Raw genomic sequence first — 17,688 nt, 5'->3', positions numbered from 1 at the left:
ATTTAAAGAAAATGTTTTAATATAGTTGTAAAAACATTTTACACTGTTAATTTTTTTAATTATTTGTATTTATTTTAAGAATTTAATATGGCCACTATATACACACCCCTGCTAGAGCAATTTACGTGTATAAATCTTCTAAATGGAGTGTCGGGGGACGACAATGCACTTGTAACCTTTCGGATTTGAATGAACACAATCAGCCATGCGTATGGTTTTTATATCGGCGCCATGCCAAAAGGTCACCAATTAGAGGCCTCCCAAAGGCAATTTGCTATTTATTGCTCCTGCTGAAGAGCAACGGGGCAGGCAGGATAGAGTTTCCTCCCAGAAAGGGATCCCTTTGACCGCCATAGATTCGGTTTCTCCTTCCCTAGTTACAAGCGTGCCAACACCTCTCATTTTATAACAACTATTCCGTTTTCTAATTCAGCCCGCCGGATAAACTGATGCAGGAGGTGGCCGGCGGCGCTCGGCTGCGATTGCTGCCCGGTGCGGTGTTCCCTCTCCTGGGGCAACACGCAGGGCTCGTCATCATAGGATGCCATCGCTGTGGAAACGGATAAGCTTCTCTGCGGCCTCGGTGCTCTGCGTCGGATCCGTGGCCCTCCTGCTGGTGGCCATGTCCACGGAGCGCTGGGTTACCGGGCGCATCCTGTGCAAAACCGGCGTAGACATCGTCAATGCGTCCCATCCAGAGCTGGACATGTTCACCGGGGATGTCTACTATGGTCTCTTCCGCGGAGGGAAGACCAAGAAATGCGGGCTTGGGACCAGGCGCTCCAAAATCCACAGTAAGGCGTTAGCAGGCTGCATGTGTGGCAATACTTTGAAGTCTAATTTGACTCACTTTTACGAACATGGGTCCGGTCTATCGTAGATCAGCAGGATTAATCGACAATTAATCAAATAATCAACAACTATTTTAACAGTCGATTAATCGTTTAGAGCAGTTTTAACTTAAAATTGTCCGAGTTCTCTATCAGTATCTATTATTGTGATTTCTGTAATCCTTCACAAAAGAAGATTGATGATATTTTCTGTCTATTCAAAATAAGACATTTATCTGATTTTATTTAAATACAATGACAGAACCAGTAACTGAATCTGTTTCTGAAAGGTTAAACAATACCAAATAAACAACAATAGCTGGTTAATAAACAGTAAGCAGGGAAAATGGTTTTGTAATACACTTTAATGCAAAAGGCAATTTTATCCTATTATTTGGTTAGTCGATGAAATAATCAATACCGAATGAACAATACTGAGCTCTGAGAAAGAAAGAAAAAAGGAATAATCAATAGAATGGTAAATGGTAAATGGACTGAACTATGAACTTATTTAATAAAAAATATTCAATAGTGACAGCTCTACTATACTACTATACTAGAGCTGTTTTTAATAATTTGGTCACCTAATTTAGCTACTGATCCGTGGATTTAAAAAGTCTACACACCCCTGTTCAAATAGCAGAGTTGTGATACTGGCAGCCCCCCCATTAATGTGACCTATAACCTGTACAACTCAATTGTAAAACTAAATCAAGTCTCTTAGGAATAATAAGTAAAATAATGAGGTGGCTCAAGTATGCACACCTTTTAAATGTGGACGTGGCTGTGTTCAGAATTCAGCATTCAAACTCATGCGAGTCAGCACACACCTGCCACCATTTAAAGTGCCTTTTCTAACACAAAATAAACTTGCTGTTCTAGTAGGCTTTTTTTTTTTAATGAAGGTATAACCCAATGTGTGTACGTGTATATTATAGTCTTCCCGAAGCTGGTGCGTACATTGAATGGCGGCCTTCACGTGATGGTGATCCTCTTCCTGCTGGCGGCCGTATTCTTTGCGCTGGTCAGTCTGTCTTTCAGCATTTACAACGCACGCAAGGTCCCCTACCAAAGCATCAAGGGTCACAAGGGACTCTACCTATGGAATGTCATCGCCGGTACGAGATTCTGGTGTTGTTTTACCTAGACATGTGTCTTGCATGGTGACTTGTTGCTCAGGCAAAAGCCTCGTGTAATGAAATTTTTTTCTTTGGCGCTATCTTGGGAAATCATGGTGGCTATGTTGAGCTTCAATAATAGTGATGCCACCATTTTCGGGAGTCTTTTGGCAATTCAAAGCATTGTGTGTGTGTGGGGGGGGGGGCGCATAATTTATGCTTATTGCTATTGTTTGTTGAAAAATATATATAAGAAGAGAGCCCTTGACAAAAATGATGGCATATTAAATCGCAATCGCAATACTGAGGGAAAAAATAGCAATTACCTTTTTAAAAAAAAGTTGTTCAGCCCTATTGTATACCTAAAACGTTTCCCCCTGCTGTGTCTCTAGCTTTTTTTAGCACCCTAGCCGCCGTCTGCTTCCTGGCAGCCGTGAGGCACCACAGCCTCACAGAGCGCGTGGTCAACTACCGGGAGAACATCTTTGCTTTGGTCGTCCTGGACGACGCGCTTGACTGGTCCTTCTGGCTGAGCGTGGCCAGCGCGACCACTCACCTCGCTGTGTGCGGAGTGGTCGCCATGAGCCGAATCAAGCTGCCCAAAGCAGAGGTCAAGATGCCTGAGCAGCCAGCCATCTCCTCACTGGACTTGCTCTACTGAAGGTTACAGTAAAGATGGTGCCAGTGATTGTTTGCATTCAAGAAATTTGCCAAGTAGACATGACTTTACACGAGAATTGGATGTGATTTCCTCTGTAGTTTGTAGAGATGGACTGTGAAAGGATCACACTTAGGATCTGAAGACTACAACAGAAACATGATGGCCAATATAAATGCTTATGATCACAGAATTCTATGAGATATGAAAAAATGTAAAAGCACTTTTGACCTTGTTTTGCATGTTGTTCATATATTGAAGTTGCAAAGGACATTTTGTTTTGTAAGTGTATATGCATCTATTATTTATTGAGGTTATTCCTCCCTAATGGCCTCTGCATCAGATACAAGAAATGTGATTTTGTTGTTGTTGTTAGATAGTGGTAGTTTAAATGGCCAAAAAAGCATATATTTTGCAAGCTAAACAACTGTTCCCAACTGTAACCCAAAATAGGATTGTATTACTGTATCTTAATTGCATTGGCAGTACGAGTGCTTACCACCTCTACCTTGAATTTCTGAGTTTTGGGGTAGGAATCTCAGGCCTTTTGTTGCATTTTCTCTACAGCAAATGTGTATGCGTTGTAGAAAATAATAATAATAATAATATTTTTTTGTCCGGGTTTAGGGTAAAATTGTGAAAAATTCAAATGTAAAAAGTACAAACACAAAAATAAAGTCTTGTACAGTACTGGGGTGCTTATAAAATACATTAATAATTTATTTATAGTGTATTTTATATTTAATAGACAACTTATTTAACAATATTTAAATTGTAACCATATTACGTGGAATTTATTTACTTATTTATTTATTTATTAATGATTTTTGGTGGTTGCCGGAGTCGCTCGATGATGACGTCACCAATCAAGCGCCTCCATCAGTGCTGTATCTTTCCGGCTTATGTGTGCGACCTTTGACGCCGCGCACTGTTATAGTTTTGTACTTTGTCCCCACACATGATATCGAGATATCGAATATGTTCCTTATGAGGAGAGCTGCCGTGCTGTCACTCTCGCGGACCAACTGCTGTCGGACATTTTGTTCCTCGAAAAGTCTCCAGATGGAGAGAAAAGTGAGCATTTCATAAACGCTTCAATTTTTTTCCGCCCGCGTCCTGTTTCCGAAAACGTCAGCTTTTAATACATTTAAATGTTTTCCCTTTCCTCAGGGTTTGGTGCTGGGAGTTTTTGAGAAAAAAGGAGAGGAGGGCAGTCTTCATTTGACGGAGGCAGCAGAAGGTTTTGATCGCAAAGTGTCTGGGAAGCTGTCCGAATTACTGAAAATGTCAGTGAATAAATAAATCATATTTAGTACCAACATTGCGTTGTCATTTATTGCTGCGTCTTACTTTGTCTTTTCATATTAATCACACAATATGTCTTTGCAGTTCTGGACCGTCTCTCAAGAAGGGCAAAAGCAGAGTATTCTATGGAGTCCACAAGGTGGAGAATTACATGTCTATAGAAGAAAAACAGGCATGTAACTGCAATGAAAGTACTTATTTATTGGCTGTTTGTCATCCAGGACTTCCCATGTGTTGCCGTGGTTGGCCTGGATGATGTTACGGCAGGCGTGTGCGGGGCGGAAAACTGGGATTCAGCCAAGGAGAACATCCGCCAGGCTGTGTCAACCGGCTGCAGGGTTCTTCAGGACCTGGAAGTGAACTACGTGGAAGTGGACGACTGCGGCGACCCTCAAGCAGCAGCAGAGGGCGCCTTACTGGGCCTGTTTCAGTACGATCAGCTGAAATCCAAGAAAAAGCCCAAATTGACTGTGCAGCCTCATGCCGGGTACGAACGGGACTGTCATTTATTTCTGGTAGCTCCAAACAACGACAGCGGCTCTGTCCGGGTTAAGCTACTATGGCATTTGGTAATATGCATCTGTATCTCATCTGGATGTGTCTTCGGTTGCATTTAGTGCTGAAGTGGCAGCGTGGGAGAAAGGAGTGCTGTACGCTGAAGGCCAAAACCTAGCCCGACTCCTCATGGAAGCCCCAGCCAATCACATCACTCCCACCACTTTCGCCAAGACCATTGAAGAGCGGCTAGCTCAATATGGCAACCGAGTTGTAGTCCATAAGAGGTAAGGTATGATGTTTATTGCTTCTTTTTTTTTTTTGTAGTGACTAATGTAGACCAGAAAAACTAAAACAAAATTTTTAAATGCAGTATTTCAATGGATAGTGGGGGAAAATGCAAGCAATTGAGCCTCTTACACAGACAAAATCAAATTTTTTACTATTTAATTATATTACCGTACAAATGTTTTTATAAAGTACACTGCTGTAAATAGCGCCTTTTCCCTATTTTTTTTAATACTTTTGTTCCTATTTTTTTATTATTTAAAAAATACATTTATAAATAAATAATATTAATTTGAATAAAAAAATCTAAATCTTAAAACATTGTTCGTATCTAGATTTCTTAAAATGGATTAAAGTGGCCTTAAAAGTTCTTTAAAAAGTCTTAGGTTTGTTTTTCATGGTCAAGCCAACATTACGTTGGGCTGACCACTTGTTGCTAGGCAGAATTCCGGGGTAAGAATGACATGCCAGTTATATTGTTAGATTGTCCAAAGTAGGTTAATTTGAACTGTTCTGCAATAAATTTCCTACCCTCAGAGCTCAGGCATGGATCGAAGAGCAAGGAATGGGTGCGTTTCTCAGCGTGTCCAAAGGCTCAGAGGAGCCCCCTGTCTTCCTGGAGATGCACTACAACGGCTCACCAGACAGTGCCCAGGCGCCGCTGCTTCTGGTCGGCAAGGGCATCACGTTCGACAGGTAGACCGCCACAAACGCACCCTGACGACTCGTGCGTTTGCGTATTATTTATTCTGCCTTCGTAGCGGCGGCATTTCGCTGAAGCCTTCCGCTTCCATGGATATGATGCGAGCCGATATGGGCGGAGCCGCCACTGTGTGCGCCGCGGTCGTCACGGCGGCGGCCCTCAAGCTGCCCATCAACATCATCGGTGAGTCTCTCTCTGTCTCTGTCTCTCGCACTCTCTTTCTTCACAATTTTAAATTTGAAGCAGGTGTCTTAATGATTATACACAAAGGGGCAAGATTTACATCCTATTTTAGATCCACTTGGCAAACTCTGGTTAAAATCACTCTATTTTGGAGGCGGGGTTCTGTTTCCACAACGACCAGCTATACTTGTGTGTGCGTGTGCGCGCGCGCTTTAATCAACACCTCCAATCTCATCACATTGATTGGACTCTTAAGTTAGCTGAATAGCTCTTTAGTTATTAATCAGTATAGGGCTGAAACTTAACAATTTTTTAAAGCAATTGATTAATTTGCCAATTATTTTGTCGATTAATCGGATTAAAAAAAGATAAGTGTTTACCAACGTAAAAGCTGATTTTTTGCAAACGTCTTGTTTTGGGGAAAAAAACTATAAGTGTAAGAGTAAATAACAACAGTGGATTAAACAAGGTCTCCACAAAAAATATTCATTATCAAAGTAATTATCAGTTAATTTGACAATTGATGAATTGTTGCACCTCAAATCCATTCTATTGAAAAAGTAAAGCATGAAAACATTTTATTTTGTGTTGTATAAGCTGGAATTCACCTGAAATAGGCAATTATTTAATTAACTGGTTGTTTAATTTTACACTTGATGGTCAGGCACAATTTAAATATACAAGTTATTTTATTTTTTATTTTTTACTCCACTAGGCCTGGCTCCACTGTGTGAGAACATGCCCAGCGGCAAGGCAACCAAACCGGGCGACGTAACGGCAAAGAACGGGAAAACCATCCAGGTCGGTTGACATTTTGAAGCCATGTCATTCCGATGTATAGAAAATGCATGGTAAATGTCCACTGTGAATCTTGTCTGTACGCGCAGGTGGACAACACCGACGCAGAAGGCCGACTTATCCTCGCCGACGCTCTCTGTTACGCACATACCTTCAACCCCAGAGCCGTCGTCAACGTCGCTACGCTAACAGGTGAGATTTTCGGGGTTCTCGACGCCGAGTAATTCCGATGCACATGCAGTATGACTGTGATCATGTTTGCTAAGGCGCCATGGACGTCGCGCTGGGCTCAGCGGCGACTGGAGTCTTCACCAATTCTGATTGGCTGTGGGAGCAGCTGCATAAGGTCTCTCTCTCTCTCTCACACACACACACACGCATGCCAACCTCTAAGCGCCGATGTTAACAAAAAAAGTGTGTGTTGTCTACGTAGGCCAGTATCGTGACAGGTGACAGAGTGTGGCGGATGCCTTTGTTCCAGCATTACACCAAACAGGTGACGGATAGCCAGCTGGCCGACCTCAACAACATCGGCAAGTACAGCAGGTGCGTATCTCGCCGAGCGCCCGCGATGCATCAAAAACAGAAAAGGAGGTTCGAATATTCTCAAACGGCGTCCCATTTGGTTCCTGCTAGGTCGGGCGGCGCGTGCACGGCGGCGGCGTTCCTGAGGGAATTTGTCACTTCGCCACACTGGGCTCATCTGGACATCGCAGGAGTGATGAGCAACAAGGATGAAATCCCGTACTTGAAGAAGGGCATGTCGGGAAGGCCCACGCGCACCCTGGTGGAGTTTGCGGCCGCGTTGGCACACAATAAATGAACACATTTACAAATGCAGTGGTGCCTTGAGGAGACGTGAAACGAGTAATTCCTGTACCTTGATTTAACACTTTCATGCACAAATTATGATAACCGACATCTGGATTTTTTTCTCAACTGTTTTTATTACTCTTTAGGTATTTTTTTCTTTAAACATACATTTTTCAAGCAGTTGGTGACATGTCCACTAGGATGGATAACGTGCATCTGAGCAACTGATGAAATGTTTGTGAGAAAATAAAAAAAGTAAAAAAGTAAACAGTATAGAAAGTGTTTGATTTTTAAAATTGTGCAAAAACATTTACCCAAAGAAAAATTAACTTTTTTTATAAAAGTTTTTGGTGAAAGAATAATAATAAAAAAATATGCAAGTTTCCTCCTGTAAACATCGTTAAGCATATAATTTATACATGTATTTAAGGCAAGTTAATTGTCTGAAGTCCTCTTGTTTATGTTTAACAAATTTAAAACATCATAAATCATGCTGTTTCTACTAAATACTGTCTCAAATGTTGTCCAATTTCGATACTCTAATGTATAGGATCGTATGCCGAGAAATGTTTCTTGGGAGGAGTAGACGTTATATGGCGGCTTCAAAAGTCTTGGCCTGGCTATCCACATGTCAGTGCTTAGCTTACATTATATTATGAAAATCCGTGCGTTGGAGAAGGGGATGAGTGCTACACGCTCTTGTCAAATAGGTGGCGGTATGCACCTATATGTTGCCATTAATAGAAGAAGAAGAAGAAAATCCGTGCGTTGCCCCCTCTAAGGTGGCGGCCACGTAGTCGTATTCGCGCATGCGTATGCAGAATCCGGAGGCTTTTCAATGGCGTCGTCCATGAGCGGTATGTTCCCGGGACAACAACCACCAACCGCGCACCCCGTCGCAGGCGCGGGTGGCCCGGGCCAGCCAGGTTTCCCCGTACCGGGGAACCGGAGCCAGGGAAGCAATACTCTGGTGGACGAACTGGAAGCCTCGTTCGAGGTGGGACACTTATTAAATAATAATTAACAAAAGCTAGCCGAGAGTGCTAACTGGTTTTAGCTTAACTGTCTCTCGTGTAATCATACCAACTTGGTGTATTTTTAAGCAGCTTTGCAGGGTTGTTAAATGATTTGCTTTGAGTGCAAAATAAAATAAATAAATCCGATTTCGTCATTTCATTTCTTCTCCAGGCATGTTTCGCATCTTTAGTAAGCCAAGACTACGTGAACGGAACTGACCAGGAGGAGATCCGAACCGGTCGGTGAACTTCTCGTTTCTTTTTTTTTGGTAACATTATTCTCACGTCTCTGTGATTATTAGGACATTTTTAGTTTATGATTATTCCAACTTCCAGGCGTGGACCAGTGCATACAAAAGTTCCTGGACGTGGCCCGGCAAACCGAGTGCTTCTTCTTGCAGAAGAGGCTGCAGCTGTCTGTGCAGAAACCAGAGCAGGTGGTCAAAGAGGTACTGTATTCTAATTCATATTTATTTGATCTAACTTAAACTTTTCTGATATCACCAGAGTTGACTGTTTGCAACATTGCATATATACTGCACAGATAAAATAAGCAACCTTAGTGACATTTTTGTGCTGTTGCGTGTATTTTGAGTTGTGAAAAATAGCCACGCACACACAGATACTACAATGTACAACATCATGATGGTAACCTCAAGTAGACAAAAAATAATAATAGCACGTTTTCCACTTGAGTTAGTTACTTGTCAGCTGTCAGAAAAGAAAAAAAACATTCCCACTCTCGCTGTGCCGTCCAGGACGTGTCTGAGTTGCGCAACGAGCTCCAGAGGAAGGAGATGCTGGTGCAGAAGCACTTGTCCAAGCTGCACCACTGGCAGCAAGTGCTGGAGGACGTCAGCGTGCAGCACCGCAAGCCCAGCGACCTGCCGCCGTCCGGACCCTTGGCCTTCCTGGAGCAGGCCTCGGCCAGTTTGCCTCCCGCCCCTTTAAAGCCAAACTAATGGGACCCGTGTGGACTATTACTCGCACAAGTCAAATGAAGCTCCAGGCTTGATCCAAGTACACAGAACCGGAGATTCGTAGTTTTATTACGTCTGCCAAGGACAGGTCATACAAGGTGATGGCTGTTGGTTGTATGTTTGAGGAAGATGGTGGAAATGTCCAAAAATGATGTAGACGTGTGTAGGTAAGGCCAGTCAAATTTTCATTACAGGTTGACTTTTGTCTGCTTATGGCTTTATATGCATTGAGGCCAAATGGTGTGACGACCCACTAGATACAGAAAATGGAGCTACAGTAGCAAGGATTCATAGTTCTGCATTAACAGTGGCCCGGTGGTGACCTGTGGCCACGATGTGCCAGTGTAGGGCCACCTGAGGGTTCATTGCCAAGGGCTCAACTGGCCAATACAAATTTCATAAATAAATATGATGAAATCAACATCTATTTCCTATATACTTTATCCTCAGTATTCTGTGGCAATTTCTGTCATGAGCGCTCTGTGTGGCCCCAAATGTAAAAATTGCTCTGTTTATGAATATTTTTTTTCTTTGTGTAATGACATGACATGTAAACCTTTGGCCTCCTGGTGGAGTCGCCTTTTTGTAGAAGAGCTGCAGGGTGGGGGTCATGGGCAATGATGGTCAATGTTAAGTTACAATTATCTGATGCAAAACTGTCAACGTCGCTGTCGAGCACAGAACGCATTGAGACGTGTCCGTGAGCATGAATGAAAAGTACGCTACGTCACGTTAGCAGTCTGCTTCCTGCTTGGCTTTGTTGGCATAAAATCATTTTATATTTATACAGATTAAATGATCGCTTGTTTGTTGAAAAAAAAAAAAGAAGACATGGTCACGTTTGGTAAATAGCACATGGGGAGATGACCTTGAAAACATAATCTCATATGAAATCACAATTGCAATATTGATGGGGGGGTAAATATTAGCTTATTTTTCAAAATGGCTTAGCCCTAAAATTAACCTACAGCCGTCACTTTCTGTAAGCGTAAAAAGCGGGCTTGAAAGGATTTGATGTTCAATAATTACGATGTGCTGAAATTCTGTACTGGCTGTGTTCAATCTTAATCTTTAGTCAAATTTACTGTCAAACTAAATAGCATGCCACCATCTGGTGATCAACAGGGGAATTACACCAAAATAAACAGGGGGAGCAAAATATTATAATAGAACTGTACAATTCGTTGTATTTTATTTTTTGCAAAATAGCAGGACCGCAAACCCCAAACCCGTTTATTTGTACTTCCTGGTTCACTTAGGATAACGTAGGACAAGACTGTACCATTTTTTTTATTCTAGGACAGGGAGGACTGTTCCATTGTGGCTAAATTAGGTGTCTCAAACAACAGTGACTAAATCACAGAGTAACAAATTCAATTGATGTAACATATCGTGGGGGCAATTCAAAATCATTGACAGAAACAAAAAAGTGATATAATGTATGTAATGTACATGATTTGTGATGGGTGATATGCTAGCTAAGCAGCTACTATTTTAGGATGACGTCAGACAAGACCGAACTATTTCCATTTAAGACACCCCCTAAACTCAAGACACTTTTGGAACAATCCTATTTTGAGCTTTTCTCCCATTTACTTCACATCTAACAGCTTGTTATACACAGTAAACTGCCATTTATCAAGTCATTGCCAAAAGGGACGCGATTTAGCACCTAGCTTTGTACAATGTGAGAGTTGTCAATCATCTTTTGGTAATGATGACTGAGCAAACACTCAAATATAATAAGCATTACCAATCCAAGAACGAGCACTTATCAAATCAAGTATAGAAAGTACACATGGCTTCGATACACAATGTAAAGATTTTAAAGAAAAATAAAAAAAACACCAAAAACAAAATCAAAACAAACCAGCAGGCTAACGTAATTTAGCTAAAAATTTAGCTTTGGTCATCACTCTAGCAAGGCTAACGCCAACGAAGCTCCAAAGGAATGTCGCTTTGGCGCTGGGTTGGTAACCCGAGCCGACTGGCGCCCGGAGTGAACTTTTGTTGTTAATATGTTGTTGTGTTGTTCTGACAACATTTCATGTTATGATGTTATTTTTGCTCAAAAATCTCGCCTTACCTGCGTCCATCCCGACGAGCTGTGCTGGACTTGTTTGTTGTTCTCGAGACAGTCAGGCCCCAGCTCGACCAATCGCGAAAGAGTAATAGTGCGGAAGTTGGGAGAAAGGCGGAATCATCGTGAGTGTAACCAATAGGATTTGATATATGACCTGCATTGACCAATTAAAAACTGGTGACGTTGAGGGGTCCGGAGAATGTCGTAATGCAGCAAGATAGCGCTGTCGCTCCACCTGCACGTACGCAAGAGACGTACGGGAATCATAACGTGACTTCCCGAATTTACTGTCAAAAATATTTTTTTATTTTTACTGTCAACCACGTTGTTTTTATATACGTGATAGTATTTATTACCCTTCCTGTAGATAGAGATACCGTGAACCTTGTTTTTTTTAATCCCGCCATATTGGTCCAGGCGGAACAGCGAGCGTCGCCATATTGGTCCAGGCAATGGAAACGTTTTATGTTACCCAAATCCTTTAAAAACAGCACTATAATGACCCATTCCACAAAATAAAACCATATAACTAAAACATATGTCAGGAGGAAGGAAAGAATAGTTTATTAATGACTCATTTGACACAGTATAAACATTTCTGATTCGCCATTCTGAATGAATGAAATAAAACACATTAAAGTGAAACGTGCTCATCTATGAAACAAACTGACAACTACAGCACAGGAAAGGATTACTACATCCGTTTGTGTTACCAAACAATTAAAACATGAACAAAATAGGCAGTTTTGTGGAATGCTAAAAAAAAACAAAAACACACACTTTCGAACAGAATATGTGCTGTAATAATAATTAAACAATAAATAAGGTGCAGGTAGTGTGTGACTCCGTGCAAATGAATGTAAACACGACCAAAGGCAGTATATTCACACTCAGTCATATGTTGCATTATTTGTAGTGGTTGTGTTTATGGCAGTGGTCATTATTAATAAATGGCATAGGTATGACATGTACAATGTGCATGCATGTCATTTTGTTGACTCTATTAATAATTGTGAGTGTGTGTGTTTTCTGTGTTGGTGGGGGGCATCACGAGCCGAGGTCCATCACTTGTCCCTGAGCAGGTAGAGCACCGCAGCCTTGACGTAGTGTCCGAAGGTGCACAGAGACAACGCCAACCAGTGCGAACGCAAACCGACCTCTGTGTTCACCACACATTTAGTCAGATCCACCTAAAGGAGAACAAGAACAGCAAGTGACACTCGATGTTACATGCATTACCACATTTTAAACCCAACTTTTTAAACCCTAACTCAGGCTTGAAACCAAAAATCAACTTTTTTTTATTTTTTTTATTTTTCTAAGAGCTCAGTATTGTTCATTCGGAAATGTCATCATCATTGCTCTTTTATTAATTTTTTTATTTTTATTTTTTTGTGTGTGTGTGTGTGGGTGAGTATGTGTATGTGCGTGCGTGCGTGCGTGCGTGCGTGCGTGCGTGCGTGTATTTGTTAGCTCACCAGAAAACCTATTATAAAAAAATCTCATACCGTTCACCTAAACCGAACACCAGGAGACCCGAGGGGACTAAAGAAAACCAAGGAAGGTGAAATCCAGCACCGACCAGACACCCGCCACCAGAACTCCTCCCCAGCCCAAGAAACATCCAGACCCCAACAAATCCAAAAAACATAAAATCAGGGAGGCCTCAAGAGACCAAAGGAGAGACCGAGAAAAGGAAGGAAGGACAGACGAAGCCGCGTGAGATCCACCGATTCAATGACCTGAGGAGGAAACAGATTGTGTCTGAGTTTCGGTAGATGCTGGTGTGGTGGATCTGGCATGCATGAAAATCTCCACCAAAGAGGGGAGCCGTCGACCGCAAAAATCAACTTTAGTGTACGTGTGTGTGCGCATGTGTGCGTACTTACCCAACCTCCTCTGCGTTTCAACCACGTGGACAAACTTTTGCGGACAAACTCCCCCATGCGGTCCACAATGGTATGGACCATGGCGGGGTGGCCGTGGCGAACGCAGTCCACAGCAAGAGAGCCAGCCACCGCATATAAAGACACAACCTTGCCCCACGTCACACCTGGACAAACGCATACACAAAAACACAGACATCTGAAGTCATTTCTTTTGCCACTCTCGAAGCATTCCCCCTGTCAAAAATGAACATTCCTGTCGTCTTGCATCATCCTCAGTGAACCAGGAAGTAACCTGCTAACTTAGCATAGCGCACAAATAGCAAACAAACAAGTATGGCGCAAAATGCATTTATTTCATCACTTTTGTTTTAAAAAAAATCGTATTTTCTTTCTTGATTTCAGTCCCCAAACATTCTCACAAAGAAAAAAGTGAACCAACAAGTTGCCTCATAACAGAACATAGCATACAAATCAAGTGATTCACCATTAATACACTTTAGCTTAGGGAATTACATTTTCTCTTTTGGTTTTTAACTTAGCATAACATTAATATACAAATAACAAAACAATAAACAAATAATATGGTGTGCCATTAATCATTTTTGTTTGAATAATTTACTTGGGGTTAGGGTTTAGGTTTAAGGGTTAAAGGGGGTAAAGGGGGTTAAAGGGGTTAAAGGGGTTAAAGGGGTAAAAAGGGTAAAATGGGTAAAAAGGGTAAAAAGGGTAAAAAGGGTAAAAAGGGTAAAAAGGGTAAACTGGGTAAAAAGGGTTAAAAGGTTTAAAAGGTTTAAAAGGTTAAAAAGGGTTAAAAGGTTTAAAAAGGTTAAAAGGGTAAAAAGGGTTAAAAAGGTTTAAAAAGGTTAAAAAGGTTTAAAAGGTTTAAAAGGTTAAAAGGGGGTTTGGGGTTTAGGGGTTAAGGGTTAGGGTTAGGGTTAGGGTTAGGGTTAGGGTTAGGGTTAGGGTTAGGGTTAGGGTTAGGGTTAGGGTTAGGGTTAGGGTTAGGGTTAGGGTTAGGGTTAGGGTTAGGGTTAGGGTTAGGGTTAGGGTTAGGGTTAGGGTTAGGGTTAGGGTTAGGGTTAGGGTTAGGGTTAGGGTTAGGGTTAGGGTTAGGGTTAGGGTTAGGGTTAGGGTTAGGGTTAGGGTTAGGGTTAGGGTTAGGGTTAGGGTTAGGGTTAGGGTTAGGGTTAGGGTTAGGGTTAGGGTTAGGGTTAGGGTTAGGGTTAGGGTTAGGGTTAGGGTTAGGGTTAGGGTTAGGGTTAGGGTTAGGGTTAGGGTTAGGGTTAGGGTTAGGGTTAGGGTTAGGGTTAGGGTTAGGGTTAGGGTTAGGGTTAGGGTTAGGGTTAGGGTTAGGGTTAGGGTTAGGGTTAGGGTTAGGGTTAGGGTTAGGGTTAGGGTTAGGGTTAGGGTTAGGGTTAGGGTTAGGGTTAGGGTTAGGGTTAGGGTTAGGGTTAGGGTTAGGGTTAGGGTTAGGGTTAGGGTTAGGGTTAGGGTTAGGGTTAGGGTTAGGGTTAGGGTTAGGGTTAGGGTTAGGGTTAGGGTTAGGGTTAGGGTTAGGGTTAGGGTTAGGGTTAGGGTTAGGGTTAGGGTTAGGGTTAGGGTTAGGGTTAGGGTTAGGGTTAGGGTTAGGGTTAGGGTTAGGGTTAGGGTTAGGGTTAGGGTTAGGGTTAGGGTTAGGGTTAGGGTTAGGGTTAGGGTTAGGGTTAGGGTTAGGGTTAGGGTTAGGGTTAGGGTTAGGGTTAGGGTTAGGGTTAGGGTTAGGGTTAGGGTTAGGGTTAGGGTTAGGGTTAGGGTTAGGGTTAGGGTTAGGGTTAGGGTTAGGGTTAGGGTTAGGGTTAGGGTTAGGGTTAGGGTTAGGGTTAGGGTTAGGGTTAGGGTTAGGGTTAGGGTTAGGGTTAGGGTTAGGGTTAGGGTTAGGGTTAGGGTTAGGGTTAGGGTTAGGGTTAGGGTTAGGGTTAGGGTTAGGGTTAGGGTTAGGGTTAGGGTTAGGGTTAGGGTTAGGGTTAGGGTTAGGGTTAGGGTTAGGGTTAGGGTTAGGGTTAGGGTTAGGGTTAGGGTTAGGGTTAGGGTTAGGGTTAGGGTTAGGGTTAGGGTTAGGGTTAGGGTTAGGGTTAGGGTTAGGGTTAGGGTTAGGGTTAGGGTTAGGGTTAGGGTTAGGGTTAGGGTTAGGGTTAGGGTTAGGGTTAGGGTTAGGGTTAGGGTTAGGGTTAGGGTTAGGGTTAGGGTTAGGGTTAGGGTTAGGGTTAGGGTTAGGGTTAGGGTTAGGGTTAGGGTTAGGGTTAGGGTTAGGGTTAGGGTTAGGGTTAGGGTTAGGGTTAGGGTTAGGGTTAGGGTTAGGGTTAGGGTTAGGGTTAGGGTTAGGGTTAGGGTTAGGGTTAGGGTTAGGGTTAGGGTTAGGGTTAGGGTTAGGGTTAGGGTTAGGGTTAGGGTTAGGGTTAGGGTTAGGGTTAGGGTTAGGGTTAGGGTTAGGGTTAGGGTTAGGGTTAGGGTTAGGGTTAGGGTTAGGGTTAGGGTTGAACCATCACCTCTGCCCAGGCATTAAAACCAAAAAAAGCTACTGTCCTGTTGTCTTGTCATCCAAATTCGACCAGGAAGTAGGGTTAGGGTTAGTATTCTGCTAACTCGACATAGCATACGAGTGGGTAGACAAACACAATATGCTTAGAATTTTTCTTTTGTTTTTGTCATTTGAGTCTGAACGGAATCGTTCAGCCTCTCCCTGAATCAAAGGATGGTCCAGTCCTGTCTTCTTACATCATCCTCAGTAAACCAACTGACTAAAAAAACAACAACCAACGACTTATGTTTGAGAAAACGTATTTTCTCTTTGGTTAACCCTAACCCTTTTTACCCTTTTAACCCTTTTTACCCTTTTAACCCTTTTAAACCTTTTTACCCTTTTAACCCTTTTAACCCTTTTTACCCTTTTTACCCTTTTAACCCTTTTAACCCTTTTAAACCTTTTTACCCTTTTAACCCTTTTAACCCTTTTAACCCTTTTTACCCTTTTAACCCTTTTAACCCTTTTAACCCTTTTTACCCTTTTAACCCTTTTTACCCTTTTAACCCTTTTAACCCTTTTAACCCTTTTTACCCTTTTTACCCTTTTAACCCTTTTTACCCTTTTAACCCTTTTTACCCTTTTTACCCTTTTTACCCTTTTAACCCTTTTTAACCTTTTAACCCTTTTTACCCTTTTAACCCTTTTTACCCTTTTTACCCTTTTTACCCTTTTAACCCTTTTTACCCGTTTTACCCTTTTTTACCCTTTTTACCCTTTTAACCCTTTTAACCCTTTTTACCCTTTTAACCCTTTTTACCCTTTTAACCCTTTTTACCCTTTTAACCCTTTTTACCCTTTTAAACCTTTTTACCCTTTTAACCCTTTTAACCCTTTTACCCTTTTTACCCTTTTAACCCTTTTAACCCTTTTTACCCTTTTAAACCTTTTACCCTTTTAACCCTTTTAACCCTTTTAACCCTTTTTACCCTTTTAACCCTTTTTATCCTTTTTACCCTTTTAACCCTTTTTAACCCTTTTAACCCTTTTTACCCTTTTAACCCTTTTTATCCTTTTTACCCTTTTTACCCTTTTAACCCTTTTATCCTTTTTACCCTTTTTACCCTTTTTACCCTTTTAACCCTTTTAACCCTTTTAACCCTTTTTACCCTTTTAACCCTTTTAACCCTTTTTACTCTTTTTACCCTTTTAACCCTTTTTATCCTTTTTACCCTTTTAACCCTTTTAACCCTTTTTACCCTTTTAACCCTTTTAACCCTTTTAACCCTTTTTACCCTTTTAACCCTTTTAACCCTTTTAACCCTTTTAACCCTTTTAACCCTTTTTACCCTTTTTACCCCTTTAACCCCCTTTAACCCTTAAACCTAAACCCTAACCCCAAGTAAATTATTCAAACAAAAATGATTATTGGCACACCATATTATTTGTTTATTGTTTTGTTATTTGTATATTAATGTTATGCTAAGTTAAAAACCAAAAGAGAAAATGTAATTCCCTAAGCTAAAGTGTATTAATGGTGAATCACTTGATTTGTATGCTATGTTCTGTTATGAGGCAACTTGTTGGTTCACTTTTTTCTTTGTGAGAATGTTTGGGGACTGAAATCTGTCCTAAGGCAGTATGAAAAATGGGGCCGTCCCTTCAACCTCCAGGAACCAGGAAGTAGCCTCCCCCAACATAAAGAGGATTCTTTTATTTTTGTTCACAGCTGAGCCTGTGCTCATCTGACGCCACAGTTGGCTGCAGAGGAGGGTTTTTTTTAAGGGCGGAAAAAATGCTTCTGTCTGCATTTCTTTCAGCTGGATGAGCAGTGTTACAATGTCCCGTTGAGAAGGGGAATCAGAGTGTGTATCTCCTTTTACAGGAACCTCTTGTTGACCATATTTGCACACAATTAGGGAAAAAAAACTTAAATATTAAAATGAAGATTTGTAAAAAATTTGAAAAATCTAGAATTTTTTAAAATAAAAAATAAAATAAACCACAAACATTCAATATTACTTATGGT

General features: G+C 41.6%; 3 protein-coding genes across 3 annotated transcripts; all 3 read left to right on the top strand.

Moving 5' to 3' along the window:
* The first annotated feature begins 541 nt into the window (after positions 1-541).
* On the top strand, positions 542-2,654 carry clrn2 (clarin 2). The gene is made up of 3 exons (XM_086083624.1): positions 542-794; positions 1,769-1,948; positions 2,341-2,654. Exons 1-3 carry the CDS (start codon positions 542-544, stop codon positions 2,607-2,609), a joined length of 702 nt encoding a protein of 233 aa, XP_085939750.1. The 3' UTR covers positions 2,610-2,654.
* An 818-nt stretch (positions 2,655-3,472) lies between these two features.
* Positions 3,473-7,216, top strand: lap3 (leucine aminopeptidase 3). The gene is made up of 12 exons (XM_086083428.1): positions 3,473-3,680; positions 3,777-3,892; positions 3,996-4,050; positions 4,133-4,398; positions 4,529-4,693; positions 5,232-5,390; positions 5,456-5,580; positions 6,296-6,381; positions 6,468-6,570; positions 6,645-6,724; positions 6,812-6,924; positions 7,015-7,216. Exons 1-12 carry the CDS (start codon positions 3,585-3,587, stop codon positions 7,199-7,201), a joined length of 1,551 nt encoding a protein of 516 aa, XP_085939554.1. The 5' UTR covers positions 3,473-3,584; the 3' UTR covers positions 7,202-7,216.
* A 728-nt stretch (positions 7,217-7,944) lies between these two features.
* On the top strand, positions 7,945-9,630 carry med28 (mediator complex subunit 28). The gene is made up of 4 exons (XM_086083429.1): positions 7,945-8,188; positions 8,380-8,446; positions 8,544-8,656; positions 8,966-9,630. Exons 1-4 carry the CDS (start codon positions 8,030-8,032, stop codon positions 9,167-9,169), a joined length of 543 nt encoding a protein of 180 aa, XP_085939555.1. The 5' UTR covers positions 7,945-8,029; the 3' UTR covers positions 9,170-9,630.
* The last annotated feature ends 8,058 nt before the right edge of the window (positions 9,631-17,688 follow it).

This window comes from Leptonotus elevatus, chromosome 8 (assembly GCF_054856555.1).
Source record: "Leptonotus elevatus isolate MCC_2025b chromosome 8, RoL_Lele_1.0, whole genome shotgun sequence".
Classification (NCBI taxonomy): domain Eukaryota; kingdom Metazoa; phylum Chordata; class Actinopteri; order Syngnathiformes; family Syngnathidae; genus Leptonotus; species Leptonotus elevatus.
This window is presented reverse-complemented; position numbering and strand designations above follow the sequence as displayed.

Bases quoted from the DNA above. Each gene is read 5' to 3' on its own strand.
- clrn2 (XM_086083624.1), top strand. From the start codon at position 542: ATGCCATCGCTGTGGAAACGGATAAGCTTCTCTGCGGCCTCGGTGCTC. The intron at 795-1,768 runs GTAAGGCGTTAG...TGTATATTATAG, and splicing joins CAGGCGCTCCAAAATCCACA to TCTTCCCGAAGCTGGTGCGT. The intron at 1,949-2,340 runs GTACGAGATTCT...CTGTGTCTCTAG, and splicing joins CCTATGGAATGTCATCGCCG to CTTTTTTTAGCACCCTAGCC.
- lap3 (XM_086083428.1), top strand. From the start codon at position 3,585: ATGTTCCTTATGAGGAGAGCTGCCGTGCTGTCACTCTCGCGGACCAAC. The intron at 4,051-4,132 runs GTGGAGAATTAC...TTTGTCATCCAG, and splicing joins TATTCTATGGAGTCCACAAG to GACTTCCCATGTGTTGCCGT. The intron at 6,382-6,467 runs GTCGGTTGACAT...CTGTACGCGCAG, and splicing joins AGAACGGGAAAACCATCCAG to GTGGACAACACCGACGCAGA.
- med28 (XM_086083429.1), top strand. From the start codon at position 8,030: ATGGCGTCGTCCATGAGCGGTATGTTCCCGGGACAACAACCACCAACC. The intron at 8,447-8,543 runs GTCGGTGAACTT...TCCAACTTCCAG, and splicing joins CCAGGAGGAGATCCGAACCG to GCGTGGACCAGTGCATACAA. The intron at 8,657-8,965 runs GTACTGTATTCT...TGTGCCGTCCAG, and splicing joins CAGAGCAGGTGGTCAAAGAG to GACGTGTCTGAGTTGCGCAA.